At 38.9% G+C, this 27,664-nt stretch overlaps 1 protein-coding gene across 2 annotated transcripts in view; it reads left to right on the top strand.

Annotated features, from left to right (window-relative positions):
- The window catches only part of DPP10 (dipeptidyl peptidase like 10), a 689,331-nt gene that overhangs the window by 529,412 nt on the left and 132,255 nt on the right, over positions 1 to 27,664 (top strand). For both annotated transcript variants that reach the window (XM_037849964.1, XM_037849965.1), the window contains exon 8: positions 23,813 to 23,933. In XM_037849964.1, coding sequence (XP_037705892.1) covers positions 23,813 to 23,933 — 121 coding nt within the window. The remainder of the gene's footprint in view (positions 1 to 23,812; positions 23,934 to 27,664) is intronic.

Below are 27,664 nucleotides of genomic sequence, written 5' to 3'. Positions count from 1 at the left end.
CAGGGACTTGGAAGGAACATGATTGGAAGATTGGTGACAAAGAAGTCCGGGGAAGGGGTATGGGGACAGACCTTTCTGAGTGGGCAAAAAACATGAAGATATTTGTGCCCCATGTGAATGCTCACGAGAAGGTGACTTCAGCAGAAGAAGATTTTAATAACCAAGTGGATAAAATGACCCGTTTGCTGGATACCAATCAGCCTCTTTCCCCAGCAACTCCTGTCATTGCCCAATGGGCTCATGAACGAAGTGGTCATGGTGGTAGGGATGAAGGTTATGCATGGGCTCAGCAATATGGAATTCCACTCACCAAGGCTGACCTGGCCACAGCCACTGCTGAGTGCCCAATTCACCAGCAGTAGAGACCCACACTCAGTCCCCAATATGGCACCATTCCCTGAGGTGACCAGCCTGCTACCTGGTGGCAGGTTGATTACATCAGACCACTTCCATCATGGAAGGGGCAGCAATTTGTTCTTACTGGAATAGACACATACTCTGGATATGGGTTTGCCTTCCCTGCACAACATGCTTCTGCCAAAACTACCATCCGTGGACTTACAGAATGCCTTATCCACCGTCATGGTATTCCACACAGCATTGCTTCTGACCAAGGAACCCACTTCACAGCAAATGAAGTGAGGGGATGGGCACATGCTCATGGAATTCTGTGGTCTTACCGTCTTCCCCATCATCCAGAGGCAGCTGGGTTGATAGAACAGTGGAATGACCTGTTGAAGACTCGATTACAGCACCAACTAGGTGGCAATACCTTGCAGGGCTGGGGCAGTGTTCTCCACGAGGCTGTGTATGCTCTGAATCAGCATCCATTCTATGGTGCTGTTTCTCCCATAGCCAGGATTCATGGGTCCAGGAATCAAGGGGTGGAAACAGGAGTGGCACCACTCACTATCACTCCTAGTGATCCACTAGGGAAATTTTTGCTTCCTGTCCCTGCAATCTTAAGCTTTGCTGCTCTACAGGTCTTTGTTCCAAAAGGAGGAGTGCTTCCACCAGGAAACACAACAGTAAATCCGTAGAACTGGAAGTTAAGACTGCCAGCTGACCACTTTGGGCTTCTCATGTCTCTGAATCAACAGGCAAGGAAGGGGATTACTGTACTGGCTGGGGTGATTGATCCTGACTATCAAGGGGAAATAGCACTGCAACTACACAATGGAAGTAAAGAAGAGTTTTCCTGGAATACAGGAGATCCCCTAGGGTGTCTCTTAGTACTACCATGCCCCGTGATTCAAGTCAATGGAAAACTGCAACAACCCAATCCAGGCAGGGCTACCAATGGCCAAGAAACTTCAGGAATGAAGGTTTGGGTCACCCCACCAGGCAAAGAACCACGGCCAGCTGAAGTGCTTGCTGAGGGTAAAGGGAACATGAAATGGGTAGTGGAAGAAGGTAGTGATAAATATGAACTACAACCTTGTGACCAGTTTCACAAATGAGGCCTATGATGGAATGAATAGCCCCTCTGTGTTTTGTTATAAGCATGTTTGTATTTGTTTGTAAAGCAAATATCTTTGCTTTCTTCTCTGTCTTATCCCCTTATCATATGGCATAAGCTATACTGTTCATTTTGCTGTACTTAAGTTAAAGGAAATCAATTTTAAGAGTTAATGTCACCCAAGGACTTGCACCCTATTCTGGAGAGATTTAGTGTGTTTCCAGTTGTACACTGCACAGTGAAGTATTGTTAGGCAAAATATATGTCTGTTATTGTTCTCTACTTAGATATGAAGTATGGTTTTAGATGATGTGTACAACTGCCAAGTTGACAAGGGGTGGACTGTGATGTTTAGGTTCATGTGTCAACTTGGCCATGTGATGGTACCCAGCTGTCTGGTCAAGCAAGCACTGGCCTAACCTTTGCAGTGAGGATGTTTGTGGCTGGTTAATAAACCAACGGGCTGGTTTATTAAATCATCAGTCAGTTGGCTGCAGCTGTGACTGATGACATCAACGAAGGGCATATCCTCCACAAAGAGAGAATGCAGTCAGCTGGATTTAATCCAATCAATCAGTTGAAGACTTTTAAGTGAGACAGATAGAGGACTTCTTCTTCTTCGGCTGACCAGCAGTGTTTCCTGAGGAGTTCATCGAAGTTGCCAGTTCGTTTCCTGAGGAGTTCATCGAACTTCTTCATTGGAGTTGCCAGTTTGCTGCCTGCCCTATAGAATTTGGACTCATGCATACCTACAGTTGCATGAGACACTTTTATAAATCTTATATTCATAGATACCTCTCATTGATTCTGTTTCCCTAGAGAATCCTAACTAATACAGTCACCTTGGTCTCACAGAGATGGTACATATTAGAAATGTAATAAAATTTTAAATGAATGAGTGAACTAACTGTATAACTATTATGCCTACATGTATACCCAACCCCCACGCATGTGGTTGTCTATTTCATCTTCAAACTTTCTTCATTAGCAAACTTAAAAATATTTCCTCCAAATAGCAAACCCATAATTGCACTTTTTTTTAATTTTATTATTATTTTTTTATTGAGATGGTTCAGATACCATACAACTTTCCAAAGATACAAAGTGTACAATCAGTTGCCCACAGCACCACCATACAGCTGTGCATCCATCAACACAATTAATTTTTTTCAATTTTTAGAACATTTTCACTACTCCAGAAAAGAAATAAAGACAAAAAAAGGAAACTCAGATCCTTCCACACCCCTAACCATGCCCCCCTCCATTATTGATTCATAGTTTTGGTATAGTACTTTTGTTACTGTTGATGAAAGAATGTTAAAATACTATTAACTGTAGTATATAGTTTGCAATAGGTATATATTTTTTCACTGTATGCCTTTCTATTATTAACTTCTAGTTATAGTGACCTACATTTGTTCTAGTTCGTGAGAGAGATTTCTAATGTTCGTATAGTTAATCACAGACATTGTCCACCACAAGATTCACTGTTTTATACATTCTAATCTTTTAGCCTCCAGTTTTCCTTCTGGTGACATGTGTGACTCTGAGCTTACCCTTTCCACCACCTTCACACACCTTTCAGTACTGTTAGTTATTCTCATCACATGCTACCATCACCCGTGTCCATTTCCAGACATTTAAGTTCACCCTAGTTGAACATTCTGCTCATAGTAAGCAACCCCATTCTTTAGCCTCATTTCTATGTCCTAGTAACTTATATTTCAAGTCTATGAGTTTACATGTTATAATTAGTTCATATTGGTAAGACCCCACAATATTTGCCTTTATGTGTCTGTCTTATTTCACTCAATATAGTGCCCTCAAGGTTTCTTCATCAATCCATTTCTTTTAAGATGGTTTTGTTCACACACTATACATTCCATCCTAAGTAAACAATCATTGGTTCCCCATATAGTCATGTATTTATGTATTTATTGAGCACCATTGCCACTCTCTATATAAGGACATCTCCATTTCTTCCACAAAGACGGAGGAAGAGTCAAAGAAGGCAGAGAGGCAAAAGAAAAAGAAAAGAGAAAGAGAGAAAAACAAACAAACAGAAAAAACTTGATAGCTAGAAGGTGACAAAAGGAAAGATAGCATTAACCTAAAGTAGAATAAAGGGTCAGACAACATCACCAATGCCAGGAGTCCCATACCCTTCCCCAATTCCCCACCCCCCCATATGCATTTAGCTTTGGTATATTGCCTTTGTTACATTAAAGGAAGCATGATACAATGTTTCTGTGAATTCTAGCCTCTAGTTTGCATTGATTGTATTTTCCCCCCAATCCCACCGTATTTTTCACTCCTTGTAATGTTGACATTCATTTGTTCTACCTCATGTAAAAATGTATTTGTGAGGCGGGGCAAGATGGCAGACTGGTGAGCTGTAAGTTTTAGTTACTCCTCCAGGAAAGTAGGTAAAAAGCCAGGAACTGCGTGGACTGGACACCACAGAGCAATCTGTCTTTGGGCATACTTAATACAACACTCATGAAAATGTCGAACTGCTGAGATCAGCGAAATCTGTAAGTTTTTGCGGCCAGGGGACCCGCGCCCCTCCCTGCCAGGCTCAGTCCCGTGGGAGGAGGGGCTGCCAGCTCCGGGAAGGAGAAGGGAGAACTGCAGTGGTAGCCCTTCTCGGAAACTCATTCTACTGATTCAAACTCCAACCATAGATAGACTGAGACCAGACACCAGAGAATCTGAGAGCTGCCAGCCCAGCAGAGAGGAGACAGGCATAGAAAAAAAAAAATAACACGAAAAACTCCAAAATAAAAGCAGAGGATTTTTGAAGTTCTGGTGAACACAGAAAGGGGAAGGGCGGAGCTCAGGCCTTGAGGCGCATATGCAAATCCCGAAGAAAAGCTGATCTCTCTGCCCTGTGGACCTTTCCTTAATGGCTCTGGTTGCTTTGTCTCTTAGCATTTCAATAACCCATTAGATCTCTGAGGAGGGCCCTTTTTTTTTTTTTTTTTTTTTTTTAATCCTTTCTTCTTTTTCTAAAACAATTACTCTAAGAAGCCCAATACAGAAAGCTTCAAAGAATTGCAATTTGGGCACGTCAAGTCAAGAGCAGAACTAAGAGAGCTCTGAGACAAAAGGCAATAATCCAGTGGCTGAGAAAATTCACTAAACACCACAACTTCCCAAGAAAAGGGGGGTGTCCGCTCACAGCCACCATCCTGGTAGACAGGAAACACTCCTGTCCATCGCCAGCCCCATAGCCCAGAGCTGCCCCAGACAACCCAGTGTGATGGAAGTGCTTCAAATAACAGGCACACACCACAAAACTGGGCGTGGACATTAGCCTTCCCTGCAACCTCAGCTGATTGTCCCAGAGCTGGGAAGGTGGAGCAGTGTGAATTAACAAAGCCCCATTCAGCCATCATTTGAGCAGACTGGGAGCCTCCCTACACAGCCCAGCAGCCCAGAACTGCCCTGGGGGGACGGCACTCACCTGTGACATAGCACAGTCATCCCTCAACAGAGGACCCGGGGTGCACGGCCTGGAAGAGGGGCCCACTTGCAAGTCTCAGGAGCCATACGCCAATACCAAAGACTTGTGGGTCAGTGGCAGAGACAAACTGTGGCAGGACTGAACTGAAGGATTAGACTATTGCAGCAGCTTTAAAACTCTAGGGTCATCAGGGAGATTTGATTGTTAGGGCCACCCCCCCTCCCCGACTGCCCAGAAACACGCCCCACATACAGGGCAGGCAACACCAACTACACACGCAAGCTTGGTACACCAATTGGGCCCCACAAGACTCACTCCCCCACTCACCAAAAAAAAGGCTAAGCAGGGGAGAGCTGGCTTGTGGAGAACAGGTGGCTCGTGGACGCCACCTGCTGGTTAGTTAGAGAAAGTGTACTCCACGAAGCTGTAGATCTGATAAATTAGAGATAAGGACTTCAATAGGTCTACAAACCCTAAAAGAACCCTAACAAGTTCAGCAAATGCCACGAGGCCAAAAACAACAGAAAATTATAAAGCATATGAAAAAACCAGACGATATGGATAACCCAAGCCCAAGCACCCAAATCAAAAGACCAGAAGAGACACACCACCTAGAGCAGCTACTCAAAGAACTAAAGATGAACAATGAGACCATAGTACGGGATATGAAGGAAATCAAGAAGACTCTAGAAGAGCATAAAGAAGACATTGCAAGACTAAATTAAAAAAATGGATGATCTTATGGAAATTAAAGAAACTGTTGACCAAATTAAAAACATTCTGGACACTCATAGTACAAGACTAGAGGAAGTTGAACAACGAATCAGTGACCTGGAAGATGACAGAATGGAAAATGAAAGCATAAAAGAAAGAATGGGGAAAAAAATTGAAAAAATCGAAATGGACCTCAGGAATATGATAGATAATATGAAACGTCCAAATATAAGACTCATTGGTGTCCCAGAAGGGGAAGAAAAGGGTAAAGGTCTAGGAAGAGTATTCAAAGAAATTGTTGGGGAAAACTTCCCAAATCTTCAAAACAACATAAATACACAAATCATAAATGCTCAGCGAACTCCAAATAGAATAAATCCAAATAAACCCACTCCAAGACATATACTGATCACACTGTCAAACACAGAAGAGAAGGAGCAAGTTCTGAAAGCAGCAAGAGAAAAGCAATTCACCACATACAAAGGAAACAGCATAAGACTAAGTAGTGACTACTCAGCAGCCACCATGGAGGCGAGAAGGCAGTGGCACAATATATTTAAAATTCTGAGTGAGAAAAATTTCCAGCCAAGAATACTTTATCCAGCAAAGCTCTCCTTCAAATTTGAGGGAGAGCTTAACTTTTTCACAGACAAACAAATGCTGAGAGAATTTGCTAACAAGAGACCTGCCCTACTGGAGATACTCAAGGGAGCCCTACAGACAGAGAAACAAAGACAGGACAGAGAGACTTGGAGAAAGGTTCAGTACTAAAGAGATTCGGTATGGGTACAATAAAGGATATTAATAGAGAGAGGGAAAAATATGGCAAACACAAACCAAAGGATAAGATGGCCGATTCAAGAAATGCCTTCACGGTTTTAACGTTGAATGTAAATGAATTAAACTCCCCAATTAAAAGATATAGATTCGCAGAATGGATCAAAAAAAATGAACCATCAATATGTTGCATACAAGAGACTCATCTTAGACACAGGGACACAAAGAAACTGAAAGTGAAAGGATGGAAAAAAATATTTCATGCAAGCCACAGCCAAAAGAAAGCAGGTGTAGCAATATTAATCTCAGATAAAATAGACTTCAAATGCAGGGATGTTTTGAGAGACAAAGAAGGCCACTACATACTAATAAAAGGGGCAATTCAGCAAGAAGAAATAACAATCGTAAATGTCTATGCACCCAATCAAGGTGCCACAAAATACATGAGAGAAACACTGGCAAAAATAAAGGAAGCAATTGATGTTTCCACAATAATTGTGGGAGACTTCAACACATCACTCTCTCCTATAGATAGATCAACCAGACAGAAGACCAATAAGGAAATTGAAAACCTAAACAATCTGATAAATGAATTAGATTTAACAGACATATACAGGACATTACATCCCAAATCACCAGGATACACATACTTTTCTAGTGCTCATGGAACTTTCTCCAGAATAGATCATATGCTGGGACATAAAACAAGCCTCAATAAATTTAGAAAGATTGAAATTATTCAAAGCACATTCTCTGACCACAATGGAATACAATTAGAAGTCAATAACCATCAGAGACTTAGAAAATTCACAAATACCTGGAGGTTAAACAACACACTCCTAAACAATCAGTGGGTTAAAGAAGAAATAGCAAGAGAAATTGCTAAATATATAGAGACGAATGAAAATGAGAACACAACATACCAAAACCTATGGGATGCAGCAAAAGCAGTGCTAAGGGGGAAATTTATAGCACTAAACGCATATATTAAAAAGGAAGAAAGAGCCAAAATCAAAGAACTAATGGATCAACTGAAGAAGCTAGAAAATGAACAGCAAACCAATCCTAAACCAAGTACAAGAAAAGAAATAACAAGGATTAAAGCAGAAATAAATGACATAGAGAACAAAAAAACAATAGAGAGGATAAATATCACCAAAAGTTGGTTCTTTGAGAAGATCAACAAGATTGACAAGCCCCTAGCTAGACTGACAAAATCAAAAAGAGAGAAGACCCATATAAACAAAATAATGAATGAAAAAGGTGACATAACTGCAGATCCTGAAGAAATTAAAAAAATTATAAGAGGATATTATGAACAATTGTATGGCAACAAACTGGATAATGTAGAAGAAATGGACAATTTCCTGGAAACATATGAACAACCTAGACTGACCAGAGAAGAAATAGAAGACCTCAACCAACCCATCACAAGCAAAGAGATCCAATCAGTCATCAAAAATCTTCCCACAAATAAATGCCCAGGGCCAGATGGCTTCACAGGGGAATTCTACCAAACTTTCCAGAAAGAACTGACACCAATCTTACTCAAACTCTTTCAAAACATTGAAAAAAATGGAACACTACCTAACTCATTTTATGAAGCTAACATCAATCCAATACCAAAACCAGGCAAAGATGCTACAAAAAAGGAAAACTACCGGCCAATCTCCCTAATGAATATAGATGCAAAAATCCTCAACAAAATACTTGCAAATCGAATCCAAAGACACATTAAAAAAATCATACACCATGACCAAGTGGGGTTCATTCCAGGCATGCAAGGATGGTTCAACATAAGAAAATCAATCAATGTATTACAACACATTAACAAGTCAAAAGGGAAAAATCAATTGATCATCTCAATAGATGCTGAAAAAGCATTTGACAAAATCCAACATCCCTTTTTGATAAAAACACTTCAAAAGGTAGGAATTGAAGGAAACTTCCTCAACATGATAAAGAGCATATATGAAAAGCCCACAGCCAGCATAGTACTCAATGGTGAGAGACTGAAAGCCTTCCCTCTAAGATCAGGAACAAGACAAGGATGCCCGCTGTCACCACTGTTATTCAACATTGTGCTGGAAGTGCTAGCCAGGGCAATCCGGCAAGACAAAGAAATAAAAGGCATCCAAATTGGAAAAGAAGAAGTAAAACTGTCATTGTTTGCAGATGATATGATCTTATATCTAGAAAACCCTGAGAAATCGACGATACAGCTACTAGAGCTAATAAACAAATTTAGCAAAGTAGCAGGATACAAGATTAATGCACATAAGTCAGTCATGTTTCTATATGCTAGAAATGAACAACCTGAAGAGACACTCAAGAAAAAGATACCATTTACAATAGCAACTAAAAAAATCAAGTACCTAGGAATAAACTTAACCAAAGATGTAAAAGACCTATACAAAGAAAACTACATAACTCTACTGAAAGAAATAGAAGGGGACCTTAAAAGATGGAAAAATATTCCATGTTCATGGATAGGAAGGCTAAATGTCATTAAGATGTCAATTCTACCCAAACTCATCTACAGATTCAATGCAATCCCAATCAAAATTCCAACAAGCTACTTTGCAGACTTGGAAAAGCTAGTTATCAAATTTATTTGGAAAGGGAAGATGCCTCGAATTGCTAAAGACACTCTAAAAAAGAAAAACGAAGTGGGAGGACTTACACTCCCTGACTTTGAAGCTTATTATAAAGCCACAGTTGCCAAAACAGCATGGTACTGGCACAAAGATAGACATATAGATCAATGGAATCGAATTGAGAATTCAGAGATAGACCCTCAGATCTATGGCCGACTGATCTTTGATAAGGCCCCCAAAGTCACTGAACTGAGCCATAATGGTCTTTTCAACAAATGGGGCTGGGAGAGTTGGATATCCATATCCAAAAGAATGAAAGAGGACCCCTACCTCACCCCCTACACAAAAATTAACTCAAAATGGACCAAAGATCTCAATATAAAAGAAAGTACCATAAAATTCCTACAAGATAATGTAGGAAAACATCTTCAAGACCTTGTATTAGGTGGCCACTTCCTAGACTTTACACCCAAAGCACAAGCAACAAAAGAGAAAATAGATAAATGGGAACTCCTCAAGCTTAGAAGTTTCTGCACCTCAAAGGAATTTCTCAAAAAGGTAAAGAGGCAGCCAACTCAATGGGAAAAAATTTTTGGAAACCATGTATCTGACAAAAGACTGATATCTTGCATATACAAAGAAATCCTACAACTCAATGACAATAGTACAGACAGCCCAATTATAAAATGGGCAAAAGATATGAAAAGACAGTTCTCTGAAGAGGAAATACAAATGGCCAAGAAACACATGAAAAAATGTTCAGCTTCACTAGCTATTAGAGAGATGCAAATTAAGACCACAATGAGATACCATCTAACACCGGTTAGAATGGCTGCCATTAAACAAACAGGAAACTACAAATGCTGGAGGGGATGTGGAGAAATTGGAACTCTTATTCATTGTTGGTGGGACTGTATAATGGTTTAGCCACTCTGGAAGTCAGTCTGGCAGTTCCTTAGAAAACTAGATATAGAGCTACCATTCGATCCAGCGATTGCACTTCTCAGTATATACCCGGAAGATCGGAAAGCAGTGACACGAACAGATATCTGCACGCCAATGTTCATAGCAGCATTATTCACAATTGCCAAGAGATGGAAACAACCCAAATGTCCTTCAACAGATGAGTGGATAAATAAAATGTGGTATATACACACGATGGAATACTACACGGCAGTAAGAAGGAACAATCTCGTGAAACATATGACAACATGGATGAACCTTGAAGACATAATGCTGAGCGAAATAAGCCAGGCACAAAAAGAGAAATATTATATGCTACCACTAATGTGAACTTTGAAAAATGTAAAACAAATGGTTTATAATGTAGAATGTAGGGGAACTAGCAGTAGAGAGCAATTAAGGAAGGGGGAACAATAATCCAAGAAGAACAGATAAGCTATTTAACGTTCTGGGGATGCCCAGAAATGACTATGGTCTGTTAATTTCTGATGGATATAGTAGGAACAAGTTCACAGAAATGTTGCTATATTATGTAACTTTCTTGGGGTAAAGTAGGAACATGTTGGAAGTTAAGCAGTTATCTTAGGTTAGTTGTCTTTTTCTTACCCCCTTGTTATGGTCTCTTTGAAATGTTCTTTTATTGTATGTTTGTTTTCTTTTTAACTTTTTTTTTCATACAGTTGATTTAAAAAAGAAGGGAAAGTTAAAAAAAAAAAGAAAAAAGAAAAACAAGGAAAAAAAAAAAGATGTAGTGCCCCCTTGAGGAGCCTGTGGAGAATGCAGGGGTATTCGCCTACCCCACCTCCATGGTTGCTAACATGACCACAGACATAGGGGACTGGTGTTTTGATGGGTTGAGCCCTCTACCATAAGTTTTACCCTTGGGAAGACGGTTGCTGCAAAGGAGAGGCTAGGCCTTCCTATATTTGTGCCTAAGAGTCTCCTCCTGAATGCCTCTTTGTTGCTCAGATGTGGCCCTCTCTCTCTGGCTAAGCCAACTTGAAAGGTGAAATCACTGCCCTCCCCCCTACGTGGGATCAGACACCCAGGGGAGTGAATCTCCCTGGCAACGTGGAATATGACTCCCGGGGAGGAATGTAGACCCGGCATCGTGGGACGGAGAACATCTTCTTGACCAAAAGGGGGATGTGAAAGGAAATGAAATAAGCTTCAGTGGCAGAGAGATTCCAAAACGAGCCGAGAGATCACTCTGGTGGGCACTCTTACGCACACTTTAGACAACCCTTTTTAGGTTCTAAAGAATTGGGGTAGCTGGTGGTGGATACCTGAAACTATCAAGCTACAACCCAGAGCCCATGAATCTCGAAGACAGTTGTATAAAAATGTAGCTTATGAGGGGTGACAATGGGATTGGGAAAGCCAAAAGGACCAAACTCCACTTTGTCTAGTTTATGGATGGATGTGTAGAAAAGTAGGGGTAGGAAACAAACAGACAAAGGTACCCAGTGTTCTTTTTTACTTCAATTGCTCTTTTTTACTCTAATTATTATTCTTGTTATTTGTGTGTGTGTGCTAATGAAGGTGTCAGGAATTGATTTAGGTGATGAATGTACAACTATGTAATGGTACTGTAAACAATCGAAAGTACAATTTGTTTTGTATGACTGCGTGGTATGTGAATATATCTCAATAAAATGATGATTAAAAAAAAATGTATTTGTACCTTTTACTGTAATTGTTGAGCACGCTGTAGGTTTCCCTGAGTTACACAGTCCCAGTCTTTATCGTTCGTCTTTTGTTCTGGTGTCCCACATGGTCCCAGCCTTCCTCTTTCAACCATATTCACAGTCATCTTTATTCAGTGTACTTACATTGCTGTGCTACTATCTCCCAAAATTGTTTTCCCAAATCTCTCACTCCTGTCTTTTCCTTTCTGTCTGCAGTGCTTCCTTTAGTGTTTCCTGTAGAGCAGGTATCTTGTTCACAAACTCTGTCATTGTCTGTCAGAGAATGTTTTAAGCTTTCCCTCATATCTGAAGGATAGTTTTGCCGGATACTGGATTCTTGGCTGGTGTTTTTTCTCTTTCAGTATCTTAAATATATCACCCCACTTCCTTCTTGCCTCCATGGTTTCTATTAAGAAATCCACACATAGTCTTATCAAGCTTCCTTTATATGTAATAGATCACTTTTCTCTTCCTGCTTTTAGGATTCTCTCTTTATCTTTGATGTTTGATAATCTGCTTATTAAGTGTCTTGGCATAGGCCTATTCGGATCTATTCTGTTTGGGGTACGCTGCACTTCTTGGATCCGTAATTTTATGTCTTTCATAAGAGATGGGAAATTTTCATTGATTATTTCCTCTATTATTGCTTCTGTCCCTTTTCCCTCCTCTTCTCCTACTGGGACACCAATGACACCTAAATTCTTGCTTTTCATTTTGTCTTTAAATTCCCGGAGACATTGCTCATATTTTTCCATTCTTTTCTCTATCTGTTCTTTTGTGTGTAGGCTTTCAGATGCCTTGTTCTCCAGTTCCTGAGTGTTTTCTTCTGCTTCTTGAGATCTGCTGTTGTGTGTTTCCACTGTGCCTTTCATCTCTTGTTCTGTGCCTTTCATTTCCATAGATTCCGCCAGTTGGTTTTTTGAACTTTCAATTTCTACCTTATGTACATCCTGTGTTTTCATTTTATGGTTCAGCTCTTCCACCATATCTTCCCTAAACTTTTTGAATTGACTTATTATTAGTTGTTTCAATTCCTGCATCACAGTTGAAGTGCAAGTTTGTTCCCCTGACCAGGCCATAACCTCATTTTTCTTGGTGTAGGTTGCAGTTTTGTGTTGTCTAGGCATGGTTTCCTTGGTTTCCCCAATCAGGCCTCCCAGACCAGAATGGTCTCAGGTCCCTGAAGGAAGACATTTTCAATATCCAGTTTCCCTGAGGGTGTGTCTTAGAAAATTCATACATCCTATGATGCCTCCAGTCACTGTGCTTTTCTGCCCAGCAGGTAGTGCCTGTTAGCCTATAATTCTTGACTGGTGTAGGGAGGTGTGGCTATTTTTCCCCAAGTTCTGAATGAAAGGGAGGTAATAGAGCTGGGCCCTACCCCTTTCCTCTTAGAGAAGATAGACCCCCTGGGGGGAGGTCATTAGCATTTCAGTGGTCTCTCTGCCTGTGCTATATCCTTGTCTGGGTCACAGCACTGGGAACTGAAAATGGCTGAGGCTTTCTCCACTGAGTCAAAAAAGGAACAGAGAGTCCCCTTCAGAGCTAGTCTGAGGTGACCCTCTGGCTCTGCAAGGTCAGTCATCACCCAAAGCCTCTGTCTGCTTGTTGGGGATTCATACCTCGTAGTCAGCAGTTCACACTTGCTAATTAAAACCCCAGTTGGAGCTCAGCTGAGCTATATTCGCTTGCTGGGAGAAAGCTTCTCTCTGGCACCACAAGGCTTTGCAGCTTGGGCTTTGGTGGGAGGGGTCTCCCGACTTGGATCCACAGTTTTTACTTACAGATTTTATGCTGTATTCTCAGGCATTCCTCCCAATTGAGGTTGGTGTATGATGAGTGGATGGTCACGTTTGTCCCCCCGCAGTTATTCTGGACTATTTACTAGTTGTTTCTGTGTTTTTTTAGTTGTTCCAGGGGTACTACTTAGCTTCTGCTCCTCTCTATGCCACCATCTTAGATCCTCCTATAATTTTACTTTTGTAAAAAATAAAGTCTTTGAAACTTACAATATTATCTGGTATTAGCATTTGGCAAAAGTGCTGTTTCACCAAGAAATCTATATAACTGTTCTGTCCAAACTAGGTTTTTCTATTTTGGGGGTTGTGCTAGTCTGAATGTATTGTGTCCCCCAAAATGCCATTGTCTTTGATGTAATCTTGTGTGGGCAGTTGTATCAGTGTTAATTAGATTGTAATTTTTTGAGTGTTTCCATGGAGATGCGACCCACCCAACTGTGGCTGATGACTGATTGGATAATTTCCATGGAGGTGTTACCCCACCCATTCAGGGTGGGTCTAAATTAAATCACTGGAGCCATATAAATGAGCTGACAAACAGAAGGAACTTGGTGTAGCTGAAAGTGACATTTTGAAGAGGAGCTACAGCCAAGAGGGACACTTTGAAGACTGCACAGAAGCTGAGAAAGTAGCTGCAGATGAGAGACAGTTTGAAGACGGCCGTTGAAAGCAGACTCTTACTCTGGAGAAGCTAACAGAGGACAAGCACCCTAAGAGCAACTAAGAGTGACATTTTTGAGGAACTGCAGCTTAAAGTGGAACGTCCTGGGAGAAAGCCATTTTGAAACCAGAACTTTGGAGCAGACGCCAGCCACGTGCCTTCCCACCTAACAGAGGTTTTCCGGACACCACTGGCCATTCTCCAGTGAAGGCACCCCATTGCTGATGTGTTACCTTGGACACTATATGGCCTTAAGACTGTAACTGTGTAACCAAATAAACCCCCTTTATAAAAGCCGATCCATGTCTGGTGTTTTGCATTCCAGCAGCATTAGCAAACTAGAACAGAGGTCAATGTCATCTCCAAGTAAGAAGCAAGTAAAGCAAAAACATATATAAAGCCATATTTACACAATGGCACATGGATAAGATTTGCTAAGCAGATGATGTCTTTATAGGTGGATTAATATGTAAGTCCTAAATAGTACACCTTACTTAAAATTTAAGTCTGAATGGTTTGATCTTTAACCTTCAGAATGTAGAGTTGTAAACAGCTTTTTTAATTGGGCAGCATCATAGTCAAAATACTGGCATGATTCTCTTTTGTCAACATGATCATTATATTGGATTATACATTACATTATTTTGGATGTGAGTAAGAAGAAATGAAGGGAAGGAGAGCAGTGAATAATCTGTTACAAATAAGCAAAGTTGACTTACTAAGACTCAGAAATAATTGTTTTAAATACTCTTTTGCAAAATGAAAGGTTATTAGAGTCTGACATGTACATCATAAGGAGAGTGTACTCATACCACATTGCATTAGACAGCTAAGGCCTGGACATAGTAATTTATATAGATCCTCTTGGGGTATGGGGGAGGGAACCCAAGGAAATACCCAAAGGTTCTTTTTTTTCTGGGTCACTATCTATACTTGGATTTAAATGACCCCCATCCTCAGTTCATCATTGCTTTAGTTAAATTAAGTTCATAAGAACATTAACTAGAATAAACAAATTAATTCTGAACATGAAATCATTTTGTCATTAGGTCCCTCTTTTCTCTATTTTTTTTTATTGGTATCTAGGATTTTTGATGGATAAAGTAAAAATGTTTGGCTGTTTCTGTATTTCAAATAAAACAATATTTCTTCATTTGTGGCCAAAGATGCCTTGAAATGGTATGAAGTGGAATAAAGGCTAAAGAGCTATGGAGAAAATGTGCATGGGAGATAGCCAAGGCTGGTTCCACCTCCTGCTTTTTCAATTTGTTTTCTTATCAGCATGCCCATAAACTGGAAAGTATTAGGCACAAACCCATTGATAAGCATATGCGAAATTTTTCTAGTCTCCCTCTACCCTCCTTGATGGAATCTCTTTTAAGAATTCTGGAGTCCTCTTTTGAAATAAAAGAAGTTAAACTACAAATGTGAAAACAAAGTATTTTAACATCAAAGGGGAAAGAAAGCACACATGCAGCATGCTTTTTGCAAATATTTGAATGGATGAGAGGGAGAAGAGCTAGCTGGAAACAAGAAAGTAGAAGGAAAATTCAGCTCACCCACATCAGAAATGAAAGGCAAGGGCTTTCTTACCCATGAGGATTTGAAGGTTAAATTGCTGTATTCCAGCTGCCAATAAGAATTCCTGGGAGTGAGCAACAGAAATGGACTCAGGTTCACTTCAGCTGAATCTATTGAAAAGATAGCTGGAAGCTCTCAGAATCATTGGGGAGGTTGGAGGTCCAGGGATGGGAGATTAGCAGACACCATGAGGGGCCAGGCATTGTTAAACATGGGAATATGCATGCTACATGAGCATCCAGTGAGGATCCTATGACAGGCAGCTCCATTCCTGGGCACTTACCCTGAGGTTCCGCTGCTGCTGTCATGAATAATCTCTCATCTGCAACTTTATTTGTTCAAGATTCAGAGTCCCAAGTAGGCCTGATGTAGGGGAAGTTTTATCTAGCTCTTTGTCTTTAAAATTGGAAACCGGGCTTTACTTTCAACCAATAATCACGTATTTTTCCAAAATAGAATGTGGAGTCAGATGTTGAGTGGCCAAATTAGAAAAGATGTAGACTATGTGGCTGACATAGGAACATGGGGGAAATAATTTATTCACCATTTTCAAATGCTTACGCTTCTTTTCAGGATAATTGGGTACAAGTTTTTACCTCTCCACAGATTAATATTTTTTTTGTTGCCAATTACTCATTACTAGCTTCAATTAATTTTAACTTAAATTTTAGACATCTGTGTATAGGTACCTAGGCCAATATCCATTATCTGATTTCCGTTTCTTTAATTCTGGAGACCGCCTTGAAAAGTATTAATCTTGCTCCTTTAAAGATGAAGAAATTGAGATTCAGAGAGATGAAGTAACTTACTTGCCCAGAAATTGATGAAGAATAATTGATATTCCCAGGATTAGATTTCATCTCTCTCATATAAAGTCCATTTTTCCAGAGGGCCATGAATAAAGTTTTCTTTCAAATTTAAAAGTTGTCATTTATTTTATTATTTCCTTGCTCTATGTATCTTACATCTTGTTTTCTATATTTTTACCCAGTATCAAAACCTTGTTTTCATTTTCATGTTCTATTTTAAGTTCTACTGTCATGACTCTTTTTAGGCAGTAACATTTTGCAATCAATGAATTCAGTGTCCCTCCTGTTATAGGAATTTGTATGTGCTGCTGCTTGTGTCAGGTGATCCCATTGGACCATACGATCTTGTCTTTTCTTTTTTGCCTTTATGTTCCCAGGGCTTAGCATAGTGCCTAGTAATATAGATGGCATCCAGCACATATTTGGTTTATAACTGAGGAGTAAAGGAAGCAAAGCAATGCAAAAAGATGGAATGGTGAAGGGAGAATGAAAGAGAGGAAGGTTGGGCAGGAGAGGAGACTGACTAGAGAAGGCTATTCTCCTAGCACTAACATTTTTTCGTAATAACAATAATGCTGATAACTGCTGGTATTCCATGGGTCCCATTTTATTTCTTGGAGTCCATACACATTTATTTTGAATTATCAAAATGGTCTATTCATTAATAGGCCTTCTCTTCTGATAAATGAGTCTTATGGCCTGACATAGCCAAGAGATAGTCAGCTACTGCATTTCATTGGTTGGCATTGCTCTTTTGTTTGGTAGCCATTTATCTTCTAAGCATGGATGAAACACAGGACACTGAGACTGTGAAGTGACTTATGCAATCATGAATTTTAAAACAAAGGGATATATTTCACCTCTTTGAAAATGCATAATTTTTTGTAAAGATTTTAAGAAACAAGAACTTTTTGAAAGGTCTCCCAGATATGAATAATTGCAAATGTCAAGGGATGAGAGTTCTCTAATAGTAGTTCTATTTCTAGAGTGCCAGGTACCCATGCACAGGTGACATGAGTGATTTGAATGAGTTGTTCTATACCCCAGTGATGGTCCTGCAGAGAAATGAAAGCAGTGCTCTATAACCAACAGAGAGATTTATTCAAGGCCAAAAGGTCAGAGGTAATCAAACTATTTAAGTTGTGCTCATAGCTTTACTTTGCATTAGACAAAATGGACAACCCGATTTATTACATTCTAGCAAATAAAGGAAACAGAATTTTATAAAAAGGTAAATGCTGAACTGTGGCTTTCAGTGAAAGATTGATAAACTCTTTATGGTAACATTTAAATGAATTGTGATTGCCAGTACACGTTTTTTAAAACATGTTACAGCCTTTTATTGATGATTAACATACATGCAGCAAAGTATGCAAACCACAAATATCAGCTCAATGATACTTGTGAACACTACCTTGTTCCTGGCTCCCAGAACAGTAGTGGAATGCTTCTCACACCCCAGAAGCCCCCATTTATGACCTCTTCCAGGCACTAAACCCCTCCAAGGATAATCATTAGCCTGACTTCTAATGTCATTATTGGCTATTATAAATAGCTCTGTTTTGGAGCATCTTTGTATATGTCTTTTGATTTGCACATGTGTTTATATGTGTGTGTATTTCTGTGTCTTTGTGTTTACACATTTGTATTTGAGTGTAGTTGCTGAATCATACTGCTATGCATATGTTCTGCTTTAATAAAAACTGTTAAAGAGATTTCCAAAGCGGTTATCCCAATTTACTCTCCCATCAGCAGTGGGTAGTGTTCCAGGCATTTCACATCCATGGCAACACTTATCATTGTTTCTCTTTTTCATTTTAGCCAATCTGATTATAAAACCAAACTCCTTGATGTTTTTGTTTGTTTATATTCTTTCATATTATCAAAGGACTCTGAATTACATAAATCAAAATAACATTTTAATTTATAAGTTTTTGCTTCAAGTCTTTAAAAAGTTGTTCTTCCAAATGTTTCCTGTACTGAAATGTAGCATATAGCTTATAGGATAAAAATTTTCTTCAGTAGTCAATGGAATCAAAGCCATTAAGGAATATACTTTAAATAAGTCAAACATTTTTATTTATTAATTTTTAGCATCTTGCAACAGCTTATGTACATGATGGAGTTCAAGGTGGCTTATTCTTACAAAATATTTTATTCTCTTGTTAAACAATAATTAGATACATAATTATATGTTTTAATTCTATTTTTCTAATGAAACTTTCTCATTTATTGAACAATAACAACCTCTGTCCCTAGTAGTTGCTCTTAAATATTGCAAAATCTTCACGTGTGTCCTGAATTATTTCCAAAATAATATTAAACACATTTTAATCAATATTTGGTTTACCTTAACAGATACTCTTTAACAAATTGATAAGCCGGCATGTCCGAAAACAAAAATCCATTCCTTTCACAAAAAGCCACAAGTTCCACGCAAATTTTGTGGCCAGTGTTAGGCCAGGGCTATGGTGGAGGTTATGGTTGAGGTACCTGCAGACAAAAGGAGCCAAAGATAGCATCCTCAAACTAAGGCTGGGGGCTGAAGATGGTTGTCTGGATGCTCAAGTTCCATTAGAGTGTGACAAAAGGTAACAACTGCAATGGATTTGAGAGATATGCAACCAGAGTAAGAAAAGATGGAAAGATCATCTCTGACTGATGAAGCTGAGAAGCACCCAAGAGAAAGATACTGCAAGATTGTCATCAGAGTTAGCAAACTTCTTAAATATAAACAGGATGTCCAATGTTAGGAATATTCCTTCCATTTTGACAACCATCGCTCCTATTAAGCAGCATAATTGAATGATCTTTCTGCCAGAAGTCTCTCATTTCTACTATCCATTTTTTAATTTCCATCGATTATTTTCCTAAATATTTTACTAAAACAGATCAAATAGCTCACCTGTTCATAAACTATTTAAAGCTCTCAGTTACCTTTCAGAAGCCTTCATGAATCAACTTTCCCACTCCATCTCTGGAACTCGTGGCTAAGCCTTAAATTATGTGCTGTGTCTTTCTTGGGTTGTAAAGGTGTTATTACCTGTCTCTCACATAAAATTAGTTTAATCTTCTTGACAATGGGGTCAGTGTGTTAGAAATCTTTGTAACTCCAGGGATCTTAACACAGCACTTTGAAACAACAGACTGCAAGCTGGCTCTTAAAGGCTTGGGGAACAAAACTAAATTATTTCATTTACTGAGCATGAACATGCAAAAAACTTATTACCCTCTATATCAGTAATTCTCAACTGGGGGAGATGTTGTCCCCAGAAGATATTTGACAGTGTAAGGAGACAGTTTTGGTCATTGAAATTCTGAGGGGTGCTACTGGCATGTTGTACATAGAGGCAAAGGATGCTGCTAAGCATCCTACAGTGCATAAGACATCCTCCACAGTGAAGAATTATCCAGTCCAAAAATGTGGATAGAGGAAAGGATGAAAAATGCCTGCTCTAAATTAAAAAAAAAAATCTTTTTATCATTAGTTTTAAAGAAAAAAAAATAATTAAGCATGTACTAAGTAGTCACATGCCAGCGTAATATCTGTATCAACATCATTTTTCATTATCACTCAAATTAATGTTTCTAGTTATTGATACATAAACATATAATTTACATGTAAGCATAAATGTGATCAAATCTTTTTCAGTGCATTTTCCTAGTCTTTTCTGCTTGACTACTTGCTTTTCCACTACCCTTTACACTGTACATAAACCCTTCAACACATACATCCATATTAAATGCAAGCCCATATCTTTCTACAGTCTTCCCGCATTTAGCTAATACTATACTCACACACTTGTACACACAGAGTAAGAGTTTCCTGTCAGGAAAACAGAAATCATCTTAACTATTTCAAATAGAAGGGAGTTAATGTAGATAATTTTTACAGACTTTTGGGGATTGAGTCATGTCCCCTAAAAGACACAATCAAGTCCTAAACTCTGGTCCTGCAAGCTCATTTGTAAATGAATCTTTGATGATCCTATTGAGATGAAACAAAACTGACACAGTTTGGCCTTAACCCAGTCTGACCAGAGTCCTTATAAACAAAGGAAATTTGGACACAAAACTAAGCCACAGGAAGAGACCAAGGAGACAGACAGCCGTATAAAGGAGGCTGCGATCCCCTGCCAGAATGCTACGGACCTCTAGGAAAGCATGTCCTGTTGGTGTCTCAGTTTTGGACTTCCAGCCTCCAAAATTGTGAGACAGTAAATTCCTGTTGCTTGAGTCAAACAGGTTGTGATATTTTTCATAGTAGCCCTGGCAAATCAAGACACAATCTATGTTGGAAAGGCTGGAGGGGCTGAAGTAGAGATCCCCAGAACCAAGCAGCTGTGCTACCTTAACTGTCACACTGCCAATGAGCCACTGTTACTGAAGCTGTTGGTGCCACTGCCAGATGCAGAAAAGCTTCCAATCCCTCCCTTCCTGATTTGTCAGAATGTGACCATGACCCATGTAGCAGAAAAGCCTTGAAAATATAGTTTGCAAGGGAGTCTTGGAAATGTAGATTTCAGGTGACTACCCACTCGGGTAATAAAAGACTGTGGAGCACCAATAGATGATATCCCATATATATGTGCTGGTGAGAATCCTGCTAGTCTAAGTTTGTTGTATGAGTACTGTCATTGCACAAAAATGAGTTCGCATTGAGCTTATTGTTTTTCTGCATCTTACTTTTGTCACTCATCACTGTTGCAGTAAAACCCCTCTAATTCAACTCATATGGCACCAATATATTCTCTTCAAAGCCTCTATGTCATTACATTGTGTGGATGAATCACAGTCCATTCAGGCACTTACCCATGATGGGTTTTCTCTTTGATTCTCCTGTTTGGGCATTATGAACAGTGCTGAAATAGACGTCACTCTCCATTGTTCCATACATGTGGTTGCTTTTATTTCTACAGGACAAAGGACCCATGTTTGGGAATCCTGTTGAGATGGAATATGTTTTGTTTTCAACTGCCATATTGTCTTCACAAATGACCATAATGCTCCATATTTTTGTATTCAGTCTGGGAAAGAACCTCTTTCACCACATCCCTGCCACCAATAGGTGTTATCTATGATAGTTTCTTAAGTAAAATGTTTCCAAGAAAGCAAGGCACAGTCAAAGGCAGCTCAATACTATCCCAATTCTACTGTAACTTTGCAAATCCTCTGACACTATTACAATGGATGGGAATTTTGAAATGTTTCACAGTTTTGTAATTTAAAATTTTCATGACAGTTATTCAAATCAGTGAAGGTAGAATGGTTTTTCAGTGATATTTCAGCTATAATAGATCTAGTGTTCAATTATATTCCTATTTTATTTTATAGTAATTTTCCTTTGTTCAAACAATGTGACATTGTTAAAACTTTGTGACAGTGTTGCTAGTATATGTTTGAATCAGCTTTCATCATTGGATGAATCAGTCAAAGTGAGTTTATGTCATGATTACTCTCAACTCCAAAACCTTAATGGCTTTATTACATCAGATGTTTACATGCGCATCACAAGTTGGCTCACGGATGCTGCCCTGTGGCTCCCCACCCAAGACAGTAGCCTGCTGCATCCCCACCATCTGGAGCAGAGCTGGGGGCCATGACCAGGGGTAGGGAAGGTGGCAAACTGGAAATTGGCCCCTAAAGCTCCTGTTCAACAGTGGCACATATTGTATCCCATCACTTAGAATCAGCAATATTGACTAATACATCGACAGCTCTAATTTGTGGAAACCATTGATTACATATTTCTTAAATTGGCATGATTCAGCACATAATATTACAGTTGCCCGCCTGTTCTCTTTGTGGTGACTTTACCGATTTTAAATTGTTTTATGGAATATTAAGGCCATTGATTTTAAAGAACTGGGTAGTTGGCTGGCTCTATAAAGAAAGAGTTAAATGGTCAAATAGCTATCCTTTTCTACTTGTTATACTATTTAGGTGGCTTATTGAAAGAATTTATTAATGGCATCAAAATAGTGCGATAGGTTTAATTAGTAAAACTCAGATATTAACATTAATGTTTTCGTATTTTCAGTGTGATTTAAATCCAGTTGCACCCCTTAATAATTGGCATTTGGATCAAGTTTAGTTTCATCAAGTTGCCCAGATAGTACCTAGAAATACTTGTAACTCTCAAACTGTCAAGGTAGAAGTTAGAGTTTATGATTATTATTTGAAACAAATATAATTTAAGGAAACATCTTAATAATTGAAAAGGGGTTAGGAAACTATAAAATTATATTATTGTGGAGGCAGCACCATTAATTGTTTATGCACATAAAAGGATCTTGTGTTGGTTTCCTGGTATTCAGCTTTCAGGAGAATGGCATTAAAATTCTGACTCCATATTCTTCTTCTTTTACATTGAAGCAGATGTCAGTTTCATATAGATTCTGAATAACATCCAAGCTGTTCTTCAAATATAAATGTAATTACTGGTCAATAGTTTGAGATAATTTATACAGCTGCTGAAGTCGTGGAGGTTTTATTAATTCTTTTGACTCGGAGTTTGTAGCCTTTGGAAAGCAGAGGGATTTGGGACCATGTGACTTTGGGTGAAGACCCTCCCCGCCTCCACACTTGTAATAACTGTTCTGTGTGCTTGAGTAGCCTGGGAGTAAAGGACCTGCCTCTTATTCACAAGTCCTAGTAGAAAGTAAGGCACAGAAAAGCGATTCCCTCCAGATGAGGAAGAATTCGTGTGCCCATTTTGTCTACTGTTTGCAAAAGGCAAAGAAGGTAGTATACAAAAGATGTAAAGCTTAAGCTTTAGATTGTTAGTATACAGTCAATATTTTTTCCCAGAGACTGTGAAAGTCATCAAATCCAACATCCATCCAGTGAGAGTTTTCACGTTTTTGCCTATGTGTAATATCCATACTCTCAGTTATAAGCTCATTTCCTGTTTCATATTCTCACTTGAAAACTTGTTAACCAACGTGAAAGCAGTAAATGTCATTTTTGTTCCCTTGTTAATCCTGTTAATCTCCTTTGACCACTACTAATACTAGAATTAGAAGACAGGAGAGCTATTTTTGCTGAAAATATGAATTTTAAAGCATCAATACCAAGTGCCATGTAATTTCCAAATGATTACTTGATATTGATAAGTAAGAAACAACCATTAATAACTGAAAAAAATACAAACATATGCTTTAAATAAAAACTAACAGAGAACCATAAATAATAAGATACTTAGCTATTCAGCTATCATTCTATAATACGAGTGTTAAAAAAGTCATCTTAAAATGTTGAATTTTTTGTTTCTTTGCTTCACATGTTTCCTGATCCAGATATATATTTTTGAAAATAATATCTACTATCAACCTGATATAAAGAGCAGTTCATTGCGACTGACATCTTCTGGAAAAGAAGGAATTATCTTTAATGGTATTGCTGACTGGTTATATGAAGGTGAGTTGAACAAATTTGGTTCCAAAAGAATACAAATGACATATTTTTATACAAAATCTACAAGAAAAGGCAATTCATTCCAGAACAATAACTATAGCCCTATTTCTTCTCCTCATTTCCTTTCAAAATTGTCTTCATGCTTTCATATCTTTGTATGTGTTCATATTTCCACTGGTTGTGATTTACATCTACTTATATGATTCTACTTATAAGGCAAGAGAGATTTTACTTTTAGATGATGCTTAACTAATGAAAGAGAATGGTGGCCTTACATCACTTTGGAATTAGATATTTGTTTTTTCTCTTTCTCTGGAACAGAAAAAACAAAGAGCCTACACTGTTCAAAAAATGCATCAAAGGCACGTGATTTGAATTGCTCCCATTAGGAACATTCTGTCACATTTAAAAGCCATTATATAAGGAGAAAAATAAAACCCACCTGAAGAGTTGTTTGCAATAGCTATTGAATTGAGTTTTAGTAAAAGGTGAGAATATAAAAATAAACCAGATGATAAAAACCTTTATCTGGTTTTGATGGTGTACCAGTTGTCAACTGAGTTCTGAGTACAGGTTGCCTGGGAAAGGCTCAAAGCTTGATTTTACTACCTAGTTTAAAGGTGCTGCGAATGAACTTGACAAAATCTGTTAAAATTTAAACTAAATCAGTCTATGTGATTACAAATTATAAAGCTAAGTTTCATCCAAAAAAACAGTTTCACTTCTACAGCAAAATTTGCAAATACAAACTTTCAGCCTCAGAGTCAGTTTTCTTAATGTCTATAAGAAGAGTGACTCACTGAGATCATTCATCCATTCATTCAATTTTTTTATTCAAAAGATATCATTGAAAGACTATTATGTTCCAGGTACTCTTCAAAACAAAGTACTACCCTCAGAACCTTACTTTCAAGTGGAATATCATGTTTGGTGAGGCTATTTTACTAAGGGAGAAATGGGGTAGCCCTTGAGCTTTGCATGTATGTATGTGTGTATTTATATTTATATCTATAATTTATTTTTGCACATGCCAGTATCAAATAATAAAGTATTTAAGAGACTAGATTTATTCTGAGGAGTGGTAGTAGCTACTATGGGAATAACAATAAGTATGGCATGAAAGTGTAAAAAAGAAATACACAAATAGAGAAGTATGATTCTTTGGTTGAGAGTACCAGAAGCTAACTCTGGCTTTCATATTTTAACACAGTAAATTATTGGAGGGGCATGGGATAGCCCTTTGAATTGAAGAAACAGGTGGAGAACTTGAAACCCATTAGTCCTGGAAATCTAGATAACAGTAGCTAACTGATGGCCCTTGCTAGAGGAGCATGGAGACTAAAAGATGCCCTTTGTCTACACACAATGTTGTTGGTATTGTGAGGGGCCCAAATGGGTTAAGAAAGAATATGCCAGTGCAGAAAGGTAGGAAGTCAAAGTCAAATCACAGTAAACACCTGGTTCTACCAAACAACAGAGGGGTGACACTTAGCCCATTCCAGGGATTTGTTTATGTTTTCTTTAAAGGAGGAATGTTGTACGTGAGGAGAAATTTGGAAGGGAAATCCAAGCAGAGGTTAACAGCCTGCTAAAGCACCAAGGGCTAAATAGCACCATGTATTTTCAGGAAACTACAATCTGATATTATTGAGGCATAAAATTTAAAATAAAGGAAGGCAGCAAGAACCAAGTGATGGTGACCCCTAACAGTGATCTTAGATTTCAGTTATTTTCCACTAGTAAATGGGGAAATTAGTAGAGCTTTTCAAGTAAGGGAGTGATGAAATGAGACCTTCTGTATAAATAGGCCATTTTTGGCTGCAGTATGAAGCTGGGATCTAATAGGGGAAAGACCCACAGAGCCTTCTTCTATGTTTTATAAAGACATAATGAGTAATAAAACTAGAGTGAAAGCAGTAAGAAGGAGGGTAGATTCTGAAGTTGATGAGGCAATAAAGTAGATCAAGCTTAGTGACCAAATGGATAGGGTGGATGAGAAGTTTCTGGTCTGGGTCACTAGTAAATAGTGGAGGCAAACATAGGGGGCAATATTCACAAGGAATAGTGGATTTCAGGGAACAGTGAAATAATTTATTGGGAATATGGCACATCAAAGTGTGCTGGCGTGCTACATTGGGTGCCAGAATATGATTCTTAACATCAATGTACTTAAATTTTTAAGCCAGCTGGGGGTATATTCAATGTAGAATGTGCCTATTTTGCTAATTGGATGACAGATCAAGATGACTTGGGTCTGTGCCTTATTGGGAATGCTTCATAGGGGTTATGGGCATTACATCTTTATGGAAATTTTAAGAAAAGAAATAGAGACCATTATCTGGTACCTAAGGTAATTTTCTTAATGGAGAATTAAAATCTACGTATTTGGGCTGGGAGTGAACTCGGTGTGATGGAGGGAGGATAAACAAGTAAAAACCAAAAACCATCTCTGTAATGATACTGCAGTTTGGACATATTCCAAAGGAGACAAATCAGTTATTGAATCCATAATGGAAAATTATAGTTGTTGCCATTCAGATTAAACTCAGTTCTTTGGCTCTTATGTTCCAGGTGTGGTAGGAAATTGTACCTGTGCTTTGTCATTTAACCCTAACAACACTGATACATCTAATCACTTACTCAACAAGGAAACCAGGATTCAGGAAGGACCAACTGACTTGGTCTTGGCCTCAGGGCTAGTGAGTAGCACAGCCAGTATTTGCATGTGTGATTTCTGCCTCCCAAGCTAGTGCATAGTCTCCAGTCTTTTCTGCCTGCCATAGTCGATTGCGTTTTTTTGGTGCCTAAAGGACAGCACACATTATCAGGTCTGAGCCATCACAGAGTTCACTGTTCCGTTTCATCCATCAAAGGCACTGTGTTCCCTGTTGCTAAAGCTGCCAGAATGCAAAATACCAGAAATGGATTGGCTTTTACAGTGGGGGTTTATTAGTTCACAAATTTACAGTTCTAAGGCTATGAACATGTCCCAGTTAAGGCATCAGTAGGACAATATCTTCTCTGAAGAAAGGCCAGGGCATCTGGGGTTCCTTTGTCATATGGGAAGGCACATGGCCAGAGTCTGCTGACCTCTCCCAGGGTTAGCTTCTGGTTTCTGTTGCTTTCTACAAAATGTTTCTGGATTTCTGTCTGAGCTTCTCTCTCTCAGACCCTGTGCATGCTTACTTGTTTCTCCTAGGGCTTCTCTCTCTAAACATCTGGGGGTCCTCTTATAGCTTCTCCAGGTCAAACTGTGGGCTTCATCTCTTAGCTTAACATCTCCAAACATCCTTCTGTCTGCATCTCCAAGGATCTGGGTCTGTGTCAGCTCTGAGTGCACTCCCGCCCGCTCCCTGCCGCCCCTCAGCTCTCTTAAGGACTCCAATAAAGTAACTAAGATGCATCTTGAATGGGCATAGTCACATCTTCATGGAAACAATCTAATCAAAAGATCCCACTCAAATAGGTCTTCCCGCACGAGACTGGATTAAAAGAGCATAGTCTTTTATGGGGTATATAACAGATTCGAATCAGAACACACAGACTCCAATTCTTGCTCCCTTTCCAAGAGAAGGGACCTTATCAAGGAAATCAGTTTTAAGGAGTGACAGATGCTGGGGACCTCATATGACCTCCACACTATGGGTATGATACTCTGGTATAGAGATTTCCTTTTCATTACTTTACAGAAATCACATACAATCTAAATTAGCATGGGTGGGAGACTCAGAAAC

Source organism: Choloepus didactylus, chromosome 9 (genome assembly GCF_015220235.1).
Source record: "Choloepus didactylus isolate mChoDid1 chromosome 9, mChoDid1.pri, whole genome shotgun sequence".
NCBI classification, from domain to species: Eukaryota; Metazoa; Chordata; class Mammalia; order Pilosa; family Megalonychidae; genus Choloepus; species Choloepus didactylus.
The sequence above is the reverse complement of the archived record's forward strand: the minus strand, read 5'-3'. Positions and strand labels throughout refer to the sequence as shown.